The 24249-nt window shown below is 44.5% G+C and overlaps 1 protein-coding gene across 2 annotated transcripts in view; it reads left to right on the top strand.

Annotated features, from left to right (window-relative positions):
• The window catches only part of ARID5B (AT-rich interaction domain 5B), a 174676-nt gene extending 151434 nt beyond the window's left edge, over positions 1-23242 (top strand). For both annotated transcript variants that reach the window (XM_080823419.1, XM_080823420.1), the window contains 3 exons: positions 896-993; positions 16746-16944; positions 20398-23242. In XM_080823419.1, the coding sequence (XP_080679545.1) occupies positions 896-993; positions 16746-16944; positions 20398-22569 (2469 nt within the window). In that variant the 3' untranslated portion in view covers positions 22570-23242. The remainder of the gene's footprint in view (positions 1-895; positions 994-16745; positions 16945-20397) is intronic.
• The last annotated feature ends 1007 nt before the right edge of the window (positions 23243-24249 follow it).

The raw sequence follows: 24249 nt of genomic DNA, 5'->3' as shown, positions 1-24249 counted from the left end.
CAGATTAATCATTTGCCAGATCATGCATCTGTTATTTTGTAAAATCTTAATTTATGTATAAAAATAAAATTACAGAAAGTGATTAAACAGGGCCGTAGTATGCTGTTCTGTAGACTGTAAGCTGCCCGGGTTCTAGTCACCCAGCTCCCCAGTAGACGTAGCTTGCATTTTCACTTTGGAATTTGTTCATTTTCCTGGTACTGAATGGATCGCCCGTTTTCCTGACCTAAGGGAATAAAAATAAACAGGTTGCAACATATACAGTTTCAGATTTGGGTTTTGTTTTGGTGGTTAGAGGAGCTGGCTGGCATAAAAATATAGCCGGAGATGACTGCAAATTCCATAAGCAATTGGATCAATTGAATTAGTCTATGTAGTAATTTTATTTAGTGTTTGAAGTGGTCAACACAGCACACAGGTCAAAAATCAGAAGATACAAAAGCAGGTTTGGTGAAAAGCCTCTCTCTTTTCGTATACCCTTGGCCATCCATTCCCGTTAAGCAACCAGTGTTCATTCTGATTCATTTAAACTGAAATCTTATTTTATTTGGATGCTTTATCAACACGACCTAAAGGATCAGAGTAAGAGTTTGTTCCCTGGGGTGGGGGTTGGGGGATAACTACGTAAACTAGCCAGGGAGATGCCTTGGAGGAAATGCTCTAAGAGTGACATAATACAGAACCCAAAGCAGAATTACACGTTTATTGAAAAGAAAAGTACCACGAGTGAGATCCCCCTGTGAAACCCCGAGTCTCCCCACATGCTCGTTTGGACTTCTCTGTGTCTGGGTTTCCAGAACAGACTGTCCTCTTCGGCCTGTTGCATATGTACTGAATCCTGGCACTGTGAATCTCTTATGATGCAAGATTGAATTTCCCATTGCCATCTTTTCAGATAACAGCCCGCCGACAATGGAAACATATTTATGATGAATTAGGCGGTAATCCTGGGAGCACCAGCGCTGCCACGTGCACCCGCAGGCATTACGAAAGGTAAGAACCCCTCTCCTGGAAAGTCCTTGCCTAATTAAAAGTGCGTTCAATGGAAGAAGCTTCTGGTGAAGGATAAGATAAGGGGAAGTCTGAAGGACCTTTCTGGAAATAGAAAATATCCTCTGGCATTTTAGCTTGCATACCGCCTTGTGATTTTTTAGGGGACATGGCTTTCTCGGGTTACTGGGGCTAAAATTAGATGTTCTTCTGGTTTGATTTTATCCTGTGGCCACCTATTTGACAATGCCTTTTTATTTTTTTCCCCACAAGCCTAGATTACTCAATACATTCTCCGTAGGTTCATTTGCTGTGAGAACCTTCCGCTTCTGGAAATCCTAATTCTGCACTGTTACCATGGGGTTGCCATGAAACCGTATTGACATTGAAATGGTTTAATGTTGAATGTACTAATATTGAAAAGTAAGCACTGCTTTAATAAGAAAATTGGCCCCAGATAAGATCCATTGGTTTCTCTCCCCATCTTGGTATTTCTTTCTTCTACGGCTATGCTTTTGACCAAGAAAATCCTTTCTTGCCAAGCTTTGCATGGTTCAGTTTTCTAACACTTGGCAGCTTCTCTCAGAAGGTGATGATCATGCAAATAAGAGGTAATGCGCTATGAAGGTCGTCTCCACAGGAATGTTCCCTCTTTGCATTAGGACCATCGTTGCCCACAGCAGTGCGGGTCTGTTAGTAAACTGACGCATTATCCTTGCTCTCAGCTTCCAGTCCATTCTTAATTTGTTAGGGTTGCGCCATCTTCTTCATCCCTGGCATTTCATTTCCCCGCTGACATGGTGACTGACTCAGCAACCTGGTTTCAAATTCAGAGCTTGTAAGATCCACGCAGAAGGGGGTGTGTGTGTGTGTGTGTGTGTGTCTGTGTCTCTGTATGTTTTAATAACGGTCATGGGTGGAATGAAGTCAAGACCCAGCTGAACAAACAGGCCAGTTAGCTTGCCAGTTTGAAAGGTAGAGCAGAACCGCTAAGTGTGATGGCTGTTCTTTACAAGTCCATTAGCCTGCCGACTTCGACCCAGATCACCCACCTCTGGATCCTCCACATAATGTTACCTAGCGGATTTCCTCTTAGTCATATTTTGTTGACCTCAGTTGTATTTTTATCTGTGTTGCATTTAGCGTAGAGCCTCTGTTCGTATAGCCATTCAGTGAAACTTAGAAAGTTTTTGTAGGTATAGTCATAGGAAACTAGGTTGGGTTTTGTACCCCATGAAAAATCCCCACAGAGTAGTAGCAAGAGATTGCCTTACTTGTTGAGTGACGACCCACAAGGATTTTTAAAAATTGGTGATAGGGCTTAGCCTTTCTGTCAGTGTACTACATCAGTTTTTCAAATGTGAGAGTTACTTCTCTCAGTATTTAATACAAAAACCTATGGGCATAACAGGGGCACCACTGAAATCCTAGTACAAAATAGCATTGGTATCTCAGGTGAGTGTTAAGTAAACAGCACTTAAGGGAACACATTCAGTTTGGTGTTGACTTATGAGTCAAGGCTTTAATCGGAGCATTTTCATTATAAACTCCATCTGTATTTTCAAAGGACTTCTATTCTGATAGTGAACCCCCCTTCCCCACCATACCTCCATCTGCAAATGTTCCCAACATCTGAACCATCAAACTTCAAGGACCAGAGAGTTAAAATTTGCAAAAAAAAGTATGTATGTCAACTGTTAGCTCACTCACCCAGTTAAAGAATGAAAATTAATCAAACATATTACGGAGTATCGCATGGTCAAAAAAACAGATTAGGTTTGGGATGGGAAAAGGATAGGATCTAATAGTAGAGTGAATGTATGTGTAATTAAGTCAAGCAGTTATGTGGATAAAAATAGCCTCGATCTTAAATGAAATACCAGGATATATTCTTTTGAAGTCTGTGTACTTAGTTTCATGATTTACCTCATCTGGAGTAGTAGAATCCCAAATGCCTTCAGTCCGTCAAATTGGAAAATTCTAGTCGAGATAGCTCAAATTTAGCTACTAGGAAACATCATTTAAGATTCTTTAAAAATGTCTCTTCTCTCCTCATTCTTGGGAGTAAAGGAGTATTTCAAAAAGGTTTTGTCTCCCACTGGATTAAATTTTTTTGAAAAGCTATGTCACCCACTCTTGCTAAATCTAGAATTTGTTGGGCCAGTGTGTATCAGTCAGGCTCCAGTAGGGGAAAGAAAAACCACACCAGGTATTCAACAAAGAGAATCTACTGTAGGGAATTACTGAAACAAACATTGTAAAGCACAATGTTAATATGGAGGTAACAACCACAGGCTCCCTAGGGTTAAGAGAATAGGAGAAAGGGAGTTATAGTGTTGCCACCCGGAAGTTTAGAGTATGCGTCACAGAGCTGGGGTTCAGATCCCTCCTGGGGAGAGGATCCCATCCAGTGCCGGTCGTTATTAAGCTCAGAGGTGGAGCACTGTGAAGCTAGGCTCAGACTTGAGGAGGCAGTGCTCCCTGGCTAATGCTGGACCTCAGGGCAAATGCCATAAAACTCTTCTGGGACTGTTGACAGAAGCTACAGGCTGGAACCAACTGCTGCTGCTAAGTTACTGTTGGGTTGGCCCTGAAATTCACAGCAGGCAAAACAGAAAGAAGGAGCCCTTCCTCCCTTCCCCTGGCCTGCTAGAGCCCCATTTGCAGGACCCCAAAAAGGAAGACAGCTGACAAAAGAGACATGTAACCTGCAGAATCTCGGTCCCAGCAACACCAAGCAGGGCACAGAAGAGTAATCTGGGGCTGAGACAACAGTCAACCGCCAAGTGGGACCCCAATATGGAAATCCCTGCACAGAGCCAGAAACCCAGGTTAGAACACAGCTGTCCCAGGGCGATCAGCAAGGGTCTTCACCTTCCTTGGATATCCTTTCGCTCGTCCACATTGCTGTGATCAGATGCAAGGGGTGTCTCGAGGGGTGAGTAGTTAATAATAGTGAAGTACTAAAATTTGCAGATAATTGACTTTTTAAAAAAATGAGACTCCAGGGGGCGCCTGCGTGGCTCAGTTAGTGAGACTTCTGCTTTCAGCTCAGGTCATGATCCCAGGACCCTGGGATGGAGCCCCCAGTCTCCCTCACCTTCCCCCTCCCCAGCTCATGCGCACTCTCGCTCACTCTCTCTCTCTCCAAGTAAATAAGTAAAATCTTTTTTAAAAATGAGAACCACTTACAATTATACCAGTCTCACTCATTTTGAGCTGATCAGGATCTGAAAGGAATCAGCCATGTTCCTGTGTGTTGTGGTCTGGAGAAGAGTCTGGGGGCAGCTGCTCTAGCTGTCTTAAGTCTTACTTCTCTTTAATGGTTCTACCAGAGAAGGACAGAGGACCTCAGATCCATCCCAGGGACGAGAAACAGTTCTGCTTTGGTCAAAGAAGAGGCTGAAGCTCTTGGCTAAAACCATGCCAAGGGACTTGGCAGATTTCTTTCCTTCTCGCTAGTTATAGGCTACGCTAACACAAAACAGACAGGACTAGACTGGGGAAGGGCCACTGTTTTCAAGAAGGTTCAAGAAGCTGAAAAAGATCAGGATGTTGTGGGCAAACATCTAGTCTGGAGATGCCCGTGGACGTGTTTCCAACCTTTCCCATCCCATCAGAGTGACTGCGTTCGTCCTGTGCGCGCAGCCTTCTCGTCTCCTTCTTTTCACCCCGATACGCCGACGTGATCCTTTTCTTTTTTCCCTCCTACCAGCTTTGCTTCTGTAGAAGATGAAGAAGAAATGAGCGATCGACTGTACATTATCCACTGATTTATTTTTCATGGGGTGCGGTTCGTGTTTCCAGTAAATGTTTTCATTTTCCAACAAGAAAAAAGTAGCCGGTTCCTCAGTAAATATTACTTGTAGATTAGTTGGGCGCTTTTGGTTTATTAATGAGTGTAATAATGAAAGTGTGGGTTGTTGAAAAGAATCAATGGGTGTTTTTATTTAAGGCATAGCAGAAACGGTACAATGCCTGTGAATGCATCATTGTCGTGGAAGGCCTGACTCGTCCAAACGTGCCTCTGATTGGTTTAAATCAAATAGGCCCAAGCACTTCATAAAAATGTCTTTGTCAGCCTGGTTTTGCTTCCAAACCTATTCATCTCTGTCAGTTTTTAATATTAGTACCAGGCTCCTGGCCATAGTCCATTAGTACTGTACTTAATTGCTCATGTTACAGCTGATCACCAATATAAAAAGCATTAATGTTTCCCCATCGTGAGACTGTTGCTACGTGGATACCTCAAATTCAGCAGGGCTCATGAAGTGTGGTTATTCTGGAAACTTCTTCCTCAGGATTGATAGTAAAGTTACTATAGGTCATAACGCAAAGAAAAAATACCCACCTCCAGCTGGGCAGGACCCTTCTAAGTAGGACATTTTCTTTCTGGTCTGACTCTCCATTTAAGGTGTCCCAAGTCACCTTTCTGAGGAAAGGAATAAAAAAACGAAAAGGGTTATCTCTATGGAATTCTCTTGGCTTGATTTTCTGGAATAGCGATTCACTTTAAAGACTTCGTTGTCACGTGCAGATTTGTTTTCTTTTTTAGAAAAATATTTTTCAAGCATGTGCAAGAGGCAAAAAAAAAATCTTCACACAGAATACCAGATTATTGGTTTGAATTTTCCTAAACAAATTGCATGGTGTACATCTGAGGAGCACATGAAGTTTTATTAAGGACAGAAAAGGGAGCATGAAGGCAAAAGGCCTTCATGATGTGCTTTACTGAGTATTTAGAAAATCAAGGTCATAAACAAACTATTTGTTTATGCGGGAAATGACCAATGACGCTTCATCTTCTTACATACGTAATGCCCAGTTTCAAATTTTCACCTTTCGCTTTTCCCACGAGCATTCCCCAGGCAAGACTGTCCTGCCACAGGGTTGGGGTGCTTTCTTTTGCTGTGACCTGGGGTGAGCCAGACCCAGACCGGATACATCTGGGCAGAACCCAAATGACGGTCAGCTGAACCCCTTGCCTTTCTTTTCTGAAGGTAGAAGGCAGAGCGTGGGAGGGTCACATTTTGAGTAAGTTAAATATGTGCATTAAGGTAAATACCAAAAAGATACCAAGTTCTAAGGAACTCAGCTAATCATGTTGTGAGGAAAAAGTCAAGAGGGCAAGTAAGGTGAGTTACATACAGCTCTTTATGTCTAGGACACGACATGATGTCTTCTTGCTCATTTTGTTACTCTTGAAGTTAATCAATACCCAGTTGAGAAAGACATGGGCAAGTTATCAGCATTTGAGATCTGAGAAGTCTGTTAGTCAGTCTCTAGACGAGAGCTCCCCAAGTGAGGCTTTCTGACCTGTCTGGGCTCTTGCGAACAGAACAGTTACAGATGAGCGTTGTTATACTTACATGGTGATTTGCCAGAATAATTTTATGTCCATTGAAACTAATAAAACATTGGGGCTTATATTTTATGTACCTTGCTTTAAATTTCTTTTTTCTACTAATTCATTTTCATGAATTAGGAATTTTATGAAAGTGTCAGTCGACAACGGACAGGAAATTTAGAAATGTAGTCCTTCCCGGCAGATCGCTGAAGGTGGCTCCACGGATCACAACCTCAGATGTTTATGGGGGAGGTGGCCAGGTAGGAGGGTAGGAAGCTGGCACACACTGCCAGGCCAGAGAGGCCCGGTGGGATCAGCCAACACCACTGCCTTAGGCAGATGGAGTCTCAGTACTGTCATACCTTCCATGATTTCTTGATAACTTTTATGTGAAGTTACCTGACTTACAAACACTAGATCCAATATTTCTGAAAATATTTTATACAAGTTAAAATAAACATACCTCAGGGTGGAGGTAGCCTATAGGCTGCCAAGTTCTGTGAGGACTGAACCATCTTTGGCACTGGGCTATTCCAGTCTCCGTGCAAATGCCCTGTGGTTGGGGGGCAAGAAAAAAGAGCCACCATTGACCGTGCTTTTCATCTAAACACTTTGCCACATGCTGAGCAAGACACCTTCTGTGGCTTCCCGTTGACCCAACCTTGCCTTCTGAGGTTGACTGTTTCTGCGCATGCCATTTCCTTGGTGATGAGCCTCTGTGAGCCTGGCTCCTCTCTCACTTCAAGTCCTCCTATTCCATTCAGCCAAGCCTCAGAGCACGATTTATGGATTTTCACCAGCTTGGCCTGCCATCACGTAGATGCCTCCAATTTGTGTCACTCAGAATACCCAAAGCAATTCCAGATGTGGCATATCATATGTCTTGGGAGGTGGCGGTATCAGTCTATCGACATAGCCCAAGATTACGTTTGAAATTGGTAAGAAGCCCTCTCCCAGTGGCTGGTTTCTTTTTCTGGGGTAGGATAGTTTTGCCATTTGAGTGACTGCCTTTTTCCTTTGCTGCTGCCCTCGAGAGCCACTGGGTGTTTTTTGAACGTCTACCATGTGCACAGCACCCTCTGAGATGATGAAAACCTATAAACCACAGGGTCTGGAATCGGGCTGGCAGACAGTGAGGAGGGGCCCATGCTACTACATTCACGGCAGAGGTTGTGAAGGGAACCCCATACTGATCTCCGTGAGCCCAAGCTCAGCTTCAGAACTCCTCTTAGTATGACACCCCGGGCCATTACTGTTCATTAGAATCAGAAGGTGCTGTGATCCTTGGCTTACCTAACTTATCACATGATCTGATTCATAGTCCATACATACGTGAAGGAGGGTTAGATACTTCAGGCTATAAAAAATCTCAGGGAAGTAAGTAATTGATACAAATAAGTTCAACAGCGATCAAAAACAAAGAAAGACTTTTCAGCTAGGATAAGCAAAGTCTTCCAGGAGGATCTAGAATTTGAACTGGATCTTAAAGAGTTCAGTTTTAACTTCAGAGGTCATTGTACATTGCCTAAATTGTTCCGCTGTAGAAATCAAGACCATAAAGATACTAATTTTGAGGGCAAGGCTCGTGGACTCTTGCTTTCCCAAAGTCTTCCCAGTGCACCCAGGACAGCATCATGAACATATCGGGGACTCAGAAATTAGGGGTTGAATGAATTACATTAAATCCAAACAAAAAGGACAGTTTCCTCTAGAAAATGTGTGTCAAGAGGTAGGGAATGAGGTGGTGGAAGAAGCTGTCTGGTGAATACGAAGGCCGAATTTCCAAACTGGATACACCCAAGGCAGGTATTACAGTTTATATTCTCAGGCTCTATCAGCTGTCTTGCCCCAAAGTCCAGCGGGTGGACCATGCCCCATCTTCACCCATGAGCACGTGGGGTTGCCCATCTATGGACTCAGCTCCTTTCTGACCACTGGCTTGGTGAGAGGGGCTCTGGCCAATGGGGACAGCAAGTAACACTTCACCACCACTGTCACGCACGCCCTCTCATCAACCTTTTGCCCAAGCCCACAGAAGGCCTCCTGGCTCTTATCCACAGCCAGCACCCTGGGGAAATCGAGCAAGGTGCCGAGACTCAGGCGGGCTGAGAAAGACGTCCAGAATCTCTCCCAAAAGCACAGTCCGATAACTTCATAAGCAAAAGCCTCCCTCTCTATCACTCAGCATGCTTAAAATGCTCAGATACTTTCCAAAGCCTGGAGAGTTCTAGAAACTTTTAAAAAGGAAAACAAAGCCCTCGCCAGGCCCTGGAGTAGAAAAACTGGTTTCTGTTTAAAAAAAATAAATAAATAAACAACAGCCTTTGAAAAAGTCTCTATTTTAAAATTCTTAAATTTGCCTCTGAATGCAAGTTGTAATTAATAGAAGTTAGAGTTTACACTCTAGAGTGTAAAAACACCCTCGGGCACAAACTGATCAAGTGTGTGTGTCATGCTGTAAACTACAGCAAGTTCTTTGTTTGACCCAAAAAAAAAAAAAAAAAAAAAAAAAGGCTTGCCAAACAGTTTTTCTTTGTCAGGCTCCTTTATTGTCTCATTTTTGTTTTCTCCCTACCTCCCCTCTACTCATGCCTTTGAACCTGGCTATAGTATTTAAGAACCTTTGCAGGTCCGATGTTTTATTGATAGTTTTCATCAAGCATGAATTTAAATTTGAGAATAGATTAGGTGTCTTAGCCCCTTTTCTTTTTGATAAATAACAAGAGGTTTCTACTTATGATTTTCTGTCCTCGGGGCTTTATCATTAAGATTAAATAACTGTACTCGCAAGCATGCCACTGCACAAACATCTTTTCAATTACGTGAGTAGCAGATGCCTTCACAAAGGCACTATTGAAAATTCAGAGAGCCTCTCTCCAAAAAAGAAAGAAAAAAAGGATCAGATGATAGAAGAATGTAATTGTTTACCATTAAAATATATCCTTAACTCTTCCACTGAAAACCTCTTGGAACATTTTGGTTTTATACAAGTTATTACAAAGTTTGATCAAAGTAATAAATGTTTGGGGGAATTGTTGAACATTTCAGAAGCTCTGTAACCTGTGGGATCTCACCTCCATGGGAGTTAAATGCAATAGTTATTTGCCTGTTTTTACATAATGGGCACTGCCCGCCTTCATTTGTGGGGTGCTCATTAAGTTGAAAACACTGTAGTTACATTTGTCCATTATTCTTGAAATAATAATGTTCATCTGCCCTTGAAATGGATCCATGCAACTTCATTTGGAGCTAGTCATTGTTTTCTCATTGAGAAGAAGAGTTGCTGCTGGCATCGTGGGGGGCTGGGTGCTGTTGATGGTCTGCGTTCTCTGTTTTGTGCATGTATTTTAATCCCTGGGGCACAAAGTCAGCCTTCCTTAAATTCATCCCAACTTTCTTCATTGTGGTCTTCAGTTGAAAGACAATGGGGCTAACATCAGTCTAGACCCTCTTAGAAGTGGCAAGGAGACATCATAGAAGCAAAACCCCTGAGGAGTTTTGTTCTAGCTGGGGAGGCCATGAGAACCTCAGCTGTGTGTGTAGATTAAGTGCTACAGGCTGGAATTCATGGAGGATAGATGCTTGAGCTTCTCTTACCATCCACCAGCAAGTTGGACCTGATCCGACCAGAGCTGCCCCTTTTAGAGAATCTTGGCCTAGTGATCCTGGCGTTTTGTAAGAGGAACACTGTGCCCAGTGCCTGAGCCATAGGGCTGCTTCCCTTGTACTGGATTGACTCTTTGCAGAATGGCTTCCGAGAAAAGGAGAATGCTCACCCTGATTTTTTTAGTGCTTTAAGAACTTAGGGTTCCTTGAAGCCAGGGGTCATCGGTTCAATATCTCCTTGTTGGTGGTGCTATTTAGACAAGGTATGAAAATGCACCGCTGCCCTGCTGATAACGAAGGCAGGCAGCTCCAAGAGGCCGGCAGATCTGTGTTTGAACTCAAATGCTGGCACCTAATAGCTGCATGCCTTTTACTAGTTATTGAACTATTTAACTCTGAACCTCAATTTCCTCATCCATGAGATGAGGATAAAATAACGTACCTGTATATACTTTTTTTGTAATGGTTGAATGTAAGACATACAAAATGCCTTGTATTAATAGGTACTTCATATGTGGCAGCTGCTATTAATGTCATAATGTCTAATCAATACAGAAGAACCACCAGAATTTGCCCACCCCACCCTCCCTCCTCACCTTTTCACCAAGATCCCCATAGATCAGTGTAACTCCAGTTCAAGGGGCCCACCATCCTCAAGCGACCTCTCTCACATTGACAATCCTTTATAGGAGTCAAGCCGCCATCTTGCTGGAGCCAAGCTCCAGGTACCCTTTTTCTCGCCCCTCCTTTCTTTGCTTAGGGTTACAGGCACTCCAGGACCATCAAGGAAGCTGTCAGTCATTACGCCCAAGAAACAACACTCCCACCACTTCCAGGGGCAAAGATTCAGAATTAGTGCCTTCAAAAAAGTTTCTCATTCATCTTCTACTGCCTCTCAAATAGGTAGTGGTAGGCAGGTAATTTTCCCAAGAAAGAGCTCTTCTGAACACAAGTGTCCATATATTATTGATAATAATGGGCCACATACCTTTTGGATATCTCACACAGAATATAAATGATGCGATTTATGCCCACTTCCTTATTAAAGAGCTCGGTACAGTTTACCCTTGGTGAGCTCATGGGCTAAGCTAAGTCTTTTATACAGAATCTGTGCTGCATTCTCCCACCACGTTCTTGGCTTACATGAGTCCTGCCGTAGGCTCATTCTCTGTGGCCTGTATGTCAGCATGGACTCTGTCTCCGTGGTTTGATGCTCAAAGCCTTCAGTTCACCTCTTCAGCTGTTCAAGGAGGGTACTGGACACCTATTTCTCAGCTCTCTTGGTTACTGATATTTTGCTTCTCATACTCTGCACACTATTTTTTCTGCTTTAGAGAAACTCACACCATAAAACCAAGGAGATCGTTACCCAGAACCCACATCTTTCTCAGATGGAGGTTGGCTTTTAAAAAGAACAGGAACAAAGTTTCTTTTGTACTCAATGAGTGTTGTGACCACTGAGGAAACATCCCACTTCTGTGTACACTGCCATAGTACATTTGTGTACTTGACCTTGGTTTTGGTGCCTGTCACCCAAAGGATCTTCCACCATTTTGGTCATGGTCTGGAACCCTGAGAGGTGAACCATATGTGGGAGTAGAAACTTTCTCTTCTTCTTGGATCCTTAACCAGTGTGCATACATCACCTTCAAAAAAGAAAAATATACCTTCTATTGGCTCCATATTTGGTGAAAGATTGCTTCCCACACTTCACAGTGAAGTTATATTTTCAGTTTCTGGCTGAGAAGGGAAATGTCTGGCCAAGCCTTAGAATTTATCAACCCTGGAATCAACTTGGAGGTATAATGACTTCATTTGGGATCAGATCAGGTCCGAAGCCCCAGTGGAACCAATATGTTATTTCTTTTCTACGACTGTGAAAAAAACCCAATACATGTAAGAATAGCAGTAGCATTTTTTGCCCTGACACGAATACCAGCTTTTTCTCCCTCTGCCCCTAAGATATTCTATTCCGAGGGCACCAGGTCTTTGGGCCTAGACTTTTTCACAGGTCTGATGCCTTTAAAGCATCTACAGAGTAACTCGGGTGAGTTTGAGGATCAACTACTACCCTAAAAATTTTCTGCCTTCTTTCCCCAACTCTCCAAATTGAATCAGTTTTAGACAGTATCATAATATCGTTTTGCAGAGCTCTATCAACAGACGGATTCTCATTTCTCTTCCTGAGCGCTGTTGGCTCAGTGTTTGGGTTCCAAACTTCCGTCATTCCATGCAAGCATGAATCAATACAGAAGATTATTAGTGGTTACTCGTTCAGATGCGATTTGACATTATTTTCCCTCTGCCTATGGGGAGAGAAGGGAGAAGGCCGCCTAATAAAGATGAAGAGTCTTTTCTTCTTTTGTATGAAATGCAAATGATGAGGACATGTGCCATATACAGTTCTGGAGCGTGAGGCTGCTCGTTTTTGTTGAGAAAGAGAGGCAAGACCCCGGAGGATTTTAGAATTTGTAAATATAAAATTATCTGCCTTGGTGTTTAAAAAAAAAATAATAAAAGGGAGAAAGAGTTGGCAGGTTGCCAGATTACTTACATTACAGTAATAGATTTGCTGACCCCTGACTTCTGCTGTAGAGAAATGTATTGAATTTTTCATAATATCAGATGAGGCAGATCTAAAAACCGAGTAGACGGCGCACCATTATTTAACTTGAGATTTAACAAAGCCGAAATCTTTTCAAACCAGCAATTTCTTGTATGATGATAATTTAGTGGCTCAGATGCTAATAAATCAAGGTTATAATGCTATTGATTTGTTAATTTTAACTTGGGTTGATTTTGAGTCGTCTCTATTTTAAAACGGGGGAAAAAAAGAAAAAAGAAGGAGAAAAAAAATCTTGCTTTCACAGTGACTGAATTTAATAAGAATCTTGGTGATAGCAAAAGGCTCCCCTACTGTTTCTGCTTTGGGGTGGAAAATGTTATTCTTGTATTATTCCTAGGGAAAAATAAAATCTCATGCTGCTACAAATCTTATGCCTATGGAAAGATGTTATTTTTTAATACATGATGGCTTACCTATTTCAGGGCCATTAATGGCATCGTAAATAAGCATTTTGCTAATCTGAAATGTGAAATCTGGATAATAATAAAGGCCCATTTATCTGCCTAGCTTTCAATTCCCAGAGTAGATGTAGATCAGGGGTAAAAATCTCTCTGGATTTTCTAATGAATATATTGCTTCTCTTCTCCATTACTTCCGCCCACCTAAAACCCAACCCACATTCTTAGAGTTGCAGCCCATTGAAAATATTTCTCCTGTGTAATGAGTTCTTGGGGGCTGGGGTGCATTTTTGCTTTTATCTGTATAGTTTGGAACCTGATTAAATCTTTGTTGTACTACAAATATTTGAGGAATAATCATCCGCAAGGCACAGGCATGTTGCATTATACTAGATTCTTGATACAATACGGACCGCCTCAGCTTCCTGCATTGGGCAATGTTGACCTTAATATTGGCTAACCTGTTTGTAATGGTATCACATGTACGTTAAACGTTTAAATGTTCAGAAACCCATAATAGCTTTCGTCCTCTTGCGCTGTGAAAACTTCCAATAATCAAATGATAAGATCATATCCTGTGGGGTAATTGTGTTGTACCGTGACAGGATAACTGAAAAAACATTCAGTGAAAATCGCACCGAACGGAAATCACTATATGAACGGTGATTGTTTGTGTGCTGGGCGAGACCGTGCCCTGTTCTTCAGGGCTTAGCTGGTCATATTTCTACTTGTTTCCTTTTAGCTGCTGCCTTTCTTGTTTTATTTTGGGAACCTTTTTTCCCGGGCCACTATAATTATCTTTCAGTGATTTAGAAGGGAGGGGGGAGCCACTCAATTGACCTTTACACACACACACACACACACACACACTCACTCACTTGCTCACATAGACTCTCCCTCTGGAAACCTTGAACAAGCAAGGCTTGTGTTTGGATTCAGTTTTACCTTAGTCATGCCTCTTTCCAGATACAAGAAACATTTAATTCCACATTTCCTGCTTCTGGCTTTAGGCCTTTGACCAGCAAAGTGAAATGTATTTTTTAACTGCTGTCGGCCAGCCAGCTGCTGAGTTGAGTAAAGAAGAAAAAAAAGAAAGAAAAAGAAAAGGCAAGAAAAAGTGTTGGGGGGTGGGGTGGGGGATGAAATGGAAATGTTGCCCTGCTTCTTGAATCTGCAAAGCTGTGTGAGGAAATTCAAATCCCCTTAGCACCCACCCCTCTGGAGGGCCTGCTGGGCCGGACCCCAGCCGTCAGAGCTGGAGGTGAGGGAGGGGTCCTCTGGGGCTCATGCTGGGTGTCTCCCACCCAGTTCTCTGCCTCCTCGAACCCTCTCCCCACACTCGGAGGTAACGGGGCCGTGCTTCCCTGCGAGGAGGTCTCCTCAAGGTGTCGCCGTGTCAATGAGGGAATGAAGTCGAGGGCAAGGGTGGTCCCGACAAATAGCCACCGTCGGAATACCCAGACTTCCGTGCTGCTCAGGTTCCCATGGCAACCAAACACAAGTAAAACAAACCTATCTGTCCCAACAATAAAAAAAAAAATGTTTTCATTAAAGTCTATTTAAAATATTTTTTTTTCCAATGTAAAATACTCGATGCCTTTCACTCCCAGACAGAAATCTCCAACCTGCCGATGTTGAAAGGGCATCAAGTCCCCGGCAGAACTGTGCAGATAAAAGGGACTGGGGTAACGTTGGGGACTTTACAGACGAGACGGGATAAATTCAAGTATGAACAAGATTGCTTTTTTCTCTCTTCTTCTGCTTAGTTATGCTTTTTATTATATAAACATTAACTGTAATATTACAGTGGGAAGCCATATATTATTTTAGTAAGTCTACACAGAGAGAACAGTTCCCAGTTTTAGCAGCTGTAACATGTTTAAACTCAGTTTGTAATGGGATCTGAAGATAACTATTCCCCATGGGCTGTGTTGATCTTCATGGCTGGCCCCCTGCCAGATGGAGGGCTCGAAACTATTATTCACGCCTCCTTGCACATACCTTGTCCGAGCATGCTCAGTAAATGAATTTTGTTTCTAATACGTTGTAAATTGGGATTTCGTTTTCCCATAATTTACTTGGTATTTTATTAAACGGTGAAATATTATCACAAAGGCCCCCACATCTGTACTCGGGAACCTGGACAGTTATGTGTGTTGAAGGAGCGGAGGTGCGGATCTCATGGTTAGAAACCACTTTCAGTGGATCGCTAACAGATAGCCAAACCAAAGAAGTTTCTGCCTGGAAGTCTTAGTTTAAAAATAATTAGGGTTCCCAATATTTGAACAGATTTATGTTGTTTATAAGCCAAGTACATTTTCTTCATTGAGTCAACTTGTCTTATTTAAAACAAATTATGTTTGCTGTATTAAAGTTCATATTTTTAAGGCTGAGTCTTGTATTAATCCCACAGTGAGTCATTAATCATACCAAATGCATTATAAAAACTTTAATCACTGAAGTTGAAACTGAGATTGTAATGCAATCCATCCCTTTTAATTACATCAGCTATTTTTCCCTTTCAGATCAAGAGCTATGTCGCAAAGGGAAAACAGATTAAAACTAGAGCTGTTTGATGTTTCTCTTTTTAGAACAATTTTATGTACTTTGTTTTAAAAGTTATATAATTGAAGTGCTTGAATTTTTCAGCCCTCTGATTTTTGTGGCTTGAGTGGTCTGTCCGCCCTTCTCCTCCCCGGGGACCTCTTTTGTTTGGCACCCCAAAAAAGGAGCTCATACTGGACTCCCTTACCCGCCTCAGAGCTCTGGAGAAGATGGCTAGCTCTCTCAGCCCCACTGTGCTTGCCTCCCATAAGCCTCTTTATCTTCAGTGTCTGGTCTATACTTTGACGTGGATGAAAATATAAACTTCAGAGGCAGGCAGAACAAGGTTCCTATTCCATCTCTAACAAAAGGTGTGATACTTGGGCAAATTATTCAGCCTTTCTGGGGCCTCATCTGTTCAAAAGGGAGTGATATGGGCACCTGGGTGGCTCAGTGGGTTAAGCCTCTGCCTTTGGCTCAGGTCATGGTCTCAGGGTCCTGGGATCGAGCCCCGCATCGGGCTCTCTGCTCAGTGGGGAACGTGCTTCCCTCTCTCTCTCTCTGCCTACTTGTGATCTCTGTCAAATAAATAAATAAAATCTTTTTCTAAAAAGGGAGTTGATAATGGTAGTCATGGTCATAGTAGTAGTAATAACAATTACAATAATGCTCCACAAAGATGTGAAGATTATATGGAGTGATCCACATAGTGTATCGAGGACATTAACCTGGGGCATACCAGTACCTCCCAGGATATCATCATCATGAAGTCACGGGCTTTGGATATTTTGTTCACTGCTGTACCTCAGTGCCGTGAACGTGGCGCACACAGTAGGTGCTCCATAAATCACTGCTGGCAGAACAACAAACGAATGGCAGCCATCGCGAATGTGGCTATTACTGCTGTGTTGTTGTTGTTGGCCCTTAGCCAGGTTCCATGAGCTGTGATAACGATGTTAACTTTGGATGCTTCCGTTGGTATCTTTGGGATATAGAGTCACAAAACCAGAAAGATGTCTTGCAAAGGAGTGTTTGTAAGTTGTGAGGTACCGGTTTTTGACCGAGGAAGTAGAGCCCAGAGCTGTGGAGTAAGTTTCTAGAAATACACTGGTGTTACTGGAGATGGAGTCATTCAATAATCCGCTTGCATTGCGAAAAGAAACTAAAACCCAGCGGCTTCGATGCTCCTGGAATTGCCTCCCATGATTGATCATCTCTTCTGCTATCCTTCCAGATTAATCCTACCGTATGAGAGGTTTATTAAAGGAGAGGAAGATAAGCCCCTGCCTCCAATCAAACCTCGGAAACAGGAGAACAGTTCCCAGGAACATGAGAATAAAACAAAAGTATCAGGAACCAAACGCATCAAACATGAAATCCCTAAGAGCAAGAAAGAAAAAGAGAATGCCCCAAAGCCCCAGGAATCGTCAGAGGTGAGTCGTCGTCCTCCGTAGAAATACCTCTGTGAGACCCGTCCTGTCCCAGGTCTTCCAGAGTCCGCAGCCAGGTCCCTGCGCCCCTGCGGCCCCAGACTGAGAGCACCCCCTCTCCCCTAGCTTCCCAGTTCCTCAGAGAGTGGATCTGTAGGTCCACTGGGGCACTGGAAGGCAGTGCATGATATTACATGGGATAGGCCAAGAATAGGATCTAGAAAGATGGGAACATCCTGTGGAAAACTGAAAGCAAACACCGCTTTGAGAGAGAAGGAACCAGAGCTTCATCTCTGTGAAGCCACGGGACTCTGGTGTGAACGATGTGGCTTCTTTGCCATTTCACAGCCAGTCTCTCTGAGGAGCTGGTGGGACTCGGAAACACGTTTTGTGGCTTCTAGCAAGGAGGGGTGTTGAAACGAGGGGCCGTGTCTCTGCAGGACTGTCCTGGAGCCTTCAGAGATTCCTTTACCTCCTATAACTGACCTCTGTGCAACAGCCTTGGGTTGAGACCAACTTAGAAATATCTTAAGTACATATTATTTATAGGAGAATTTTGAAATTGTTCCTCTGAAACCATTATTATCTCTCATGTTAACAGGTAGTTTCTGAACCTTTTTAAACCAGCCCCATTACCCACAGCCCCCACAGCTCTTTGGTAGAAGCCATTACTCGTCAGTGTATAGCCAGGCATGGAGGCTGATCTGGGCTCTGTTTCAACATGAATAATAAAAAATCCTGCTGCCCATAAAAAAAAAAAAAACAAAAAAAAAAAAACTTAGCAGCCACATTTGGAGACAGCATGTTCTAGGATCCAACCCCAGAGGGAATTTTGGTGCTGATATTAAACACCCCCTAAAAATCAGGTTTATAATGAACACATAAGAGACTCTCTAATTAAACACTGGCTCAAAACACACACACACACACACACACACACACACACCAGCCTCCTAACTAGAAATTAATCTACCCAACTGACTCCTGAGTAAGAAGATATTATGAATACCAAGAAAAGACTTTTGTGTTGCCTTCATTTTTGTTTCATAATTATTCTAAGCTTTAGCTATTAAAAAAATGGGGGAAAAAGATGATGCAGAGAGATTTCTAAACATCTGCAAGCTTGCAACATAAATGGCCAAAAGCAAGGAAATTCCAAGTTAAGGCTCACATTCCATTCTTCCTTTATCCTGTTGGCCTGCTGATTTATTACAGGGTTTTGGATCAGTGAGTTCTATTAGATACCATATGTACAGCATTGCCAAAGCACCAGAGGACAAACTGAGGCCAGAGGCCAGCTGACCTTTGAGTGGCTCCACTGTGGGGTTGGAGTTTGAAATGGTTGTTTTTGTCAGGTGGGGGAGGGGTCCTCAGCCCATTGCCCTGAAGCCCATCAGCCTGGGAGATGCCTGTCAGCAAGAGGAGGGCCCGGCTCCCTCTGGCTCACAGAAACCCTGAAAACCATCAGGCTCCCTGTTTCTTATAGGCCCCAGTGCCTTGGGGCATTGTAAGTGTCTGGCAGGTCAAAGGGTATCATGATCAGGTCATCTGATCGACCTGGAATCTTACACCCTCTCCAAGTTGACCTTATGGTAAGGTCCCCGCTTCCAACATAGACCCATGTGTTTGACCAGGTATATTTCTTCTTGTTGACTGTGTGTTGGGGGTTTGGATTTTGTTATTGCCATTAGTGTTTTTATTGTCTTTAATTTTTGATGTTTTCAATACGCAGCAGTGAACACAATGGAGATAGGAGGGCTTATAAAGCCCTTCCAGCCAAACCCACTGTCTTCAGGTCATTGGATTGCAAGTTGCCTGGTGGGAAGGCACCATGTAGCATGTCAAGGCAGATCCTAAAATGCCTAAAAGGGGTCCTTTGCTTTTTTCTGCCTAGCTTTCAGAGATTCCCTAACCTGTTTTCCAATGACAGCCACAAAACTCTGTAACCATAGGCCTGGGTCACAGAAACTTCGGTGAGACTGAGTATCCTCTGTAGCTTCACTTCAAACCACAGCCCCATCAGAAACTAACATTTAAAAGCAATTTGCCTTTTATCCCTTGACGTACTCATTTTTCTGTATTTTCATGTAATGCATAAGCTCAAGAGACCAGTGATGATTGTTAATGTGGAACAAGAAATGATATTTGTCGTGGAAAAGGCAGCTATTAGTACAAAAGAGAGAGTGAGAGGAAGGAAGGGAGGGAGGGAGGGAAGAAAAGAAATACGATGAGCAAAAGCTCTTGGGTCTAACACATGCCTAAAAGACAGGGACATCTTCGAGTGGATTTAAGGAGAAACATCTCTGAAAGGGTATGATTCCTTAAAATGTTCATTTCTATGCACCCCTACACCAGAATCCTCAATCTTACCCAAAGATGTTAATGTGTTCAACACTTCTTTTCTTTAACAAAGAACAACATTTAAGGGATAAGATGCATTGGAGGGGGAGGTGGGGGGCTTGGGAGAGAAGACCAGCTCAATTCAACTATTTTGTGACTGTTCCCTAAGACATGTCAGGACAGAGTGACAGTTTTGAAAGGGCCTGTCAGCCAGCTGGGTCACAGATGGAAAGTTAAAATGACCTTCTAAGGTCAAACTTTGCACAGCTACATAATGCAACGAATGGGTCAAATTGTGCCCACAACCTCGGTCAATACGGACACATAAAGAGCATCCATCTCATTGACTACGGTGTATTCCAGTGAGCAGAAAAGCTGTATTTGGGGCGGTGCTCACTGCCTGAATTTTGATGACTTCATTTTTAGCTTTAATAGAAATGTAGTTTGCTGCAGCCTAGAAGGACTTGGAGTCCTTCTGTCCCTCAGGTAGACAGGCTGGTGTTGCATCTGCATAATTTTCCAGTATTTTAGCATTTTCTACATGTCATATGGTGCTGAGTAGAAATTAACACTTATGCGTTGCTAATTTTATGCATCGTACTGAACGCCCTGGGTTGGGATTTGCTCTCTCAGAGAAAGGCAAGGGGTTCTAGTAAGTTTGTTGCTTGTTGTTGACATGGGGTTAGTTGGTTTTTGAAAGAGAGATGCTTAAAAGAAAAAAAAATCTTTCTCCAAAGTGTCATAAAGCACAACATGTAATTTAAAACCCATTTGGATAATTGACTGATTTGACAAGAAAACAACCTCAGAATTAAACTATATATTAGAATCAAGGAGTGATAAGATGGTATGCCATGGGTACAGAACACTTCGCTCTTTTGATAGGTGTCTCACAAAGGACTTGAGTGAAATATGCATTTCTGCCCTAATGTTTAGGTAATTTAGATTTCTTTGTTTAGAGCTGTGATTGGGGGTTAATAAAGCTTTACAGAAACTCCCTGAGCTGATTGACAAGCCTGTTTTCAAGAAAAACTGCTGCGTGTAATATTTTGTTTCATAGCAAAAGTGTCAGTGCATTTGGCTTCCTTCTGACTGCCTTCTGAAATATTTTATCAGGTTTCATCAGAGCCAGAGAAGGAACAAGAGACTTTAAATCAGAAGACCGTCACTGAGCCTCTCCCAGCAGCCGACGTGAAGAAGAAAACGGAAGGCTACCAGGATTTTGCAGCGAGGCCCCTGGGGTCTAGAGCAGACCCGGAAAAGGACAGCGACACAGATCAAGGTGCCAACAGTGAGAAGGCCGCAGAGGAGGTGGGAGAGAAGGGGCCCGCTCCTCCACTCCCGAGTGCCCCCGCGGCCCCTGAGAGGGCTCCGGTGCTGGGCTCCGGGGCTGGCAAACAGTCCCTCACCTCCCCCAGTGCTCTTGTGGACTCAAAACAAGACCCCCAGCCCTGCTGTTTTACAGAGAACCCCGACAGTGAACTCCAAGAAGTCCCCTTCCCTGGCTTCCCCACGACACAGCCCCCCCTGGCAAACCAGAGCGAGCTGGAGGATGACAAGCTGCCGGCGATGGCGGACTACATCGCCAACTGCACCGTGAAGGTGGACCAGCTGGGCAGCGATGACATCCACAACGCCCTCAAGCAGACCCCGAAGGTCCTCGTGGTCCAGTCATTTGACATGTTCAAAGACAAAGACCTGACCGGGCCCATGAATGAGAACCACGGACTTAATTACACGCCTCTGCTCTACTCAAGGGGCAACCCCGGCATCATGTCCCCGCTGGCCAAGAAGAAACTTCTGTCCCAAGTGAGTGGGGCCAGCCTCTCCAGCAGCTACCCCTATGGCTCCCCACCCCCTTTGATCAGCAAAAAGAAACTGATGGCCAGGGACGACCTGTGTTCGGGTCTGTCCCAGGCCCACCACGGCCAGGGTCCCGACCACATGGCGGTCAGCCGGCCCTCGGTGATTCAGCACGTCCAGAGTTTCAGAAGCAAGCCATCAGAGGAGAGAAAGAGCATCAGTGACATTTTTAAGCACGACAAGCTGGGTCGATCGGATCCCCACCGCTGCAGTTTCTCCAAGCACCACCTTAGCCCCCTTGCTGACTCCTACGTCCTGAAGCAAGACATTCAGGAGGGCAAGGAGAAGCTCTTGGAGAAAAGGGCGCTCCCCCACTCCCACATGCCCAGCTTCCTGGCCGACTTCTACTCCTCTCCTCACCTGCACAGCCTCTACCGACACACTGAACACCATCTTCACAACGAGCAGACATCCAAGTACCCCTGCAGGGACATGTACAGGGAATCGGACAACAGCTCTTTCCCTTCCCACAAACACCAAGAGAAGCTCCACGGGAATTATCTCGCGTCGCTGCACCTGCCGGACAAGAAGGCGGCGGCGGCGGCGGAAGCCCCCACGGAGGATCAGCCCACGGATCTGAGCCTTCCCAAGAATCTGCACAAACCCACGGGCAAGGTCCTGGGCCTGGCGCACGCGGCCCCGGGGCCCCAGGAGAACAAAGTCGTCTCCCAGTTCCAGGTCATGAACAGCCAGAGTCGGGACTGTCACCCCAAAGCCTGCCGGGTTTCGCCCATGACCACGTCGGCCCCGAAAAGGTACCCGGAGTCGCTTTCCCGCTCGGGAAAAGCTCACCACGTGAGACTAGAGAACTTCAGGAAGATCGACGGCATGGTGCACCCCGTCCTGCAGCGGAAGGCCAGCCCTCAGAACATTGGGGCCGCGCGGCCCATCAAGCGCAGCCTGGAGGATTTGGACCTGGTGATCGCGGGGAAGAAGGCCCGGGCCGTGTCTCCCCTGGACCCGGCCAAGGAGGCCTGCGGGAAGGAGAAGGCCTCCTCGGAGCCGGAGAGCGAGGGCGGCAAGGCGGCGCACGGCGGCCACGCGGGGGCCGCGTCCGAAGGCCACAAGCTCCCGCTCTCCTCCCCCATCTTCCCAGGTCTGTATTCCGGGAGCCTGTGCGGCTCGGGCCTCAACTCCCGGCTCCCGGCCGGCTACTCCCATTCTCTGCAGTACTTGAAAAACCAGACCGTGCTTTCTCCGCTCATGCAGCCCCTGGCTTTCCACTCGCTTGTGATGCAAAGGGGGATTTTTACATCGCCGACAAATTCTCAGCAGCTTTACAGACACTTGGCCGCGGCCACACCCGTAGGAAGTTCGTATGGGGACCTTTTGCACAACAGCATTTACCCTTTAGCTGCTATAAATCCTCAAGCTGCCTTCCCATCCTCCCAGCTGTCGTCCGTACACCCCAGCACAAAACTGTAAGCCCAGCTCTGCCCGGTCCCCTGAGCGGCGGTGTGGCTCACAGAGCTTCCCTCCCAACCCTGGGGGGTGACGGCTTGTAGAATTAGAAGTCAGGATTTCTTCTAATCCGGGCGTGAGATCAGTCCCAGCCAAAGGAGCCGCCAAGGGGAGGTGAACATACCTGATTTTTCTGGGATGACTCCAGCCTTGGCTGGTCAGTCTCGAGCCCCTTCCAACACAGATGCCCTTGGACCTACATGGTTCGCTTTGCACGAGGGTCTCGTGAAGGGACGTATGTGTGCCCGGGAAGAATTTAGAAGACCCCGTCTTGAGTTCCGATGGTCAGGAACAATCTGGGCAAAAAAAAAAAGTTGGGGGGGGGCAGGCATTTCACAGGAAGGGGCAAGGAAGACTGGCAAGAGTTTGCCAAGGGACGCCCCTCCTTTCCTAAAACTCTCCAAGGTTCAATCAATGCAATGTATAGTGGAACTTCAATAGATCTTTCATTTTGACACTATTAAACAATCCAGAGAAGTAAACACTGTTCAAATGACTGTATATATTTGCTTCTTAAAACTACCCGTATCACTGTTTGCTCACCTAATTTATATACAGGTAGTTCCATTTTCTCCCAGTTACTTCTTGTCCCTTTTTTTTTTTCCTTTTCTTTTTTTAATTAAACAGTATCGCTTTTGTTTGCAGGTCTTTTGTTTTTGTTTTGTTTTGTTTTGTTTTGTTTTCAAGGCTGACTGACTGTCCTAGTTGTTGATGTGTGTTTGTAATTTTTCCACATCTTATCATTTTGAGCAGCTTTGGGTGGTAAAGTTATTGTTTACAAATTGAAGCAACTGATTCTAGTGGAACAAACGAAAAAGAAACAGTTGAGCACACAATAGTGCAAAGAATGTTCCTTTGCAGATCCGCAACTTAAGGATTTTGTTCCTCATAAATGGCATAGTTGAAAGAGCTTATACACTGCTCACCGGCCAAATGCTTTGCTTTGAAGTATTGGGTTATGTGAAAATATCGAGCATTGTACTTACCTTATCTAGGCTGTGAAACTGTCCTACATACCAGAGGAATCATAAAAACAAAAACCTCACTGGCAGCAAGTCGCTGAATTACAAGAGTCTAGAGGACATATTTGTGGGCTGCACAGATATTTTAGGAATTTCAGAAATTAGAACAGAAGCCAAAATGATTTACATTGGTGTTGGCACTGATCCCTTTAAACAGTGTGGGAAAGGGGGTTGGGAAGAAGATGGAGCTCGACGATCCGGAAGAGAACGAGCGGCTGGAGGCCTGGGCGCCAGATACCTTCCCTGGGCCGTGGTCTTTTGAGTAGTAGGTAGTCACGTTGCCTTCATCGAATTGGTTTCTTGTTGTTCCCAAGAAGAACCTCCCAGGCCCCATCTTTGGGGAGAATTGGCATCCTGGATGACCCATTTCAAAAGCAAGTCATCTTCTTGGGGTTTATGGGGCGTTAGGTTCGGGGGTATACGTGCCCACTTGGTAGCGTGTGTCATGTCTTTAACCACCTGGCAATACGGTCCACCTTACGATTTCTTTTGTCGCTGGAAGAAATGGTCAAGTTGTTCACGCAGTCAGATGTGCAGAGCGTGTACTGTCATTCTCGCCCCATTGTTCCATTCGCTGCTGAGCTGTAACATCAAGGTGGATGCGTTTTTCTAAGCGTGTTAA

Source organism: Martes martes, assembly GCF_963455335.1.
Source record: "Martes martes genome assembly, chromosome: 14".
Lineage (NCBI taxonomy): Eukaryota > Metazoa > Chordata > Mammalia > Carnivora > Mustelidae > Martes > Martes martes.
This window is presented reverse-complemented; position numbering and strand designations above follow the sequence as displayed.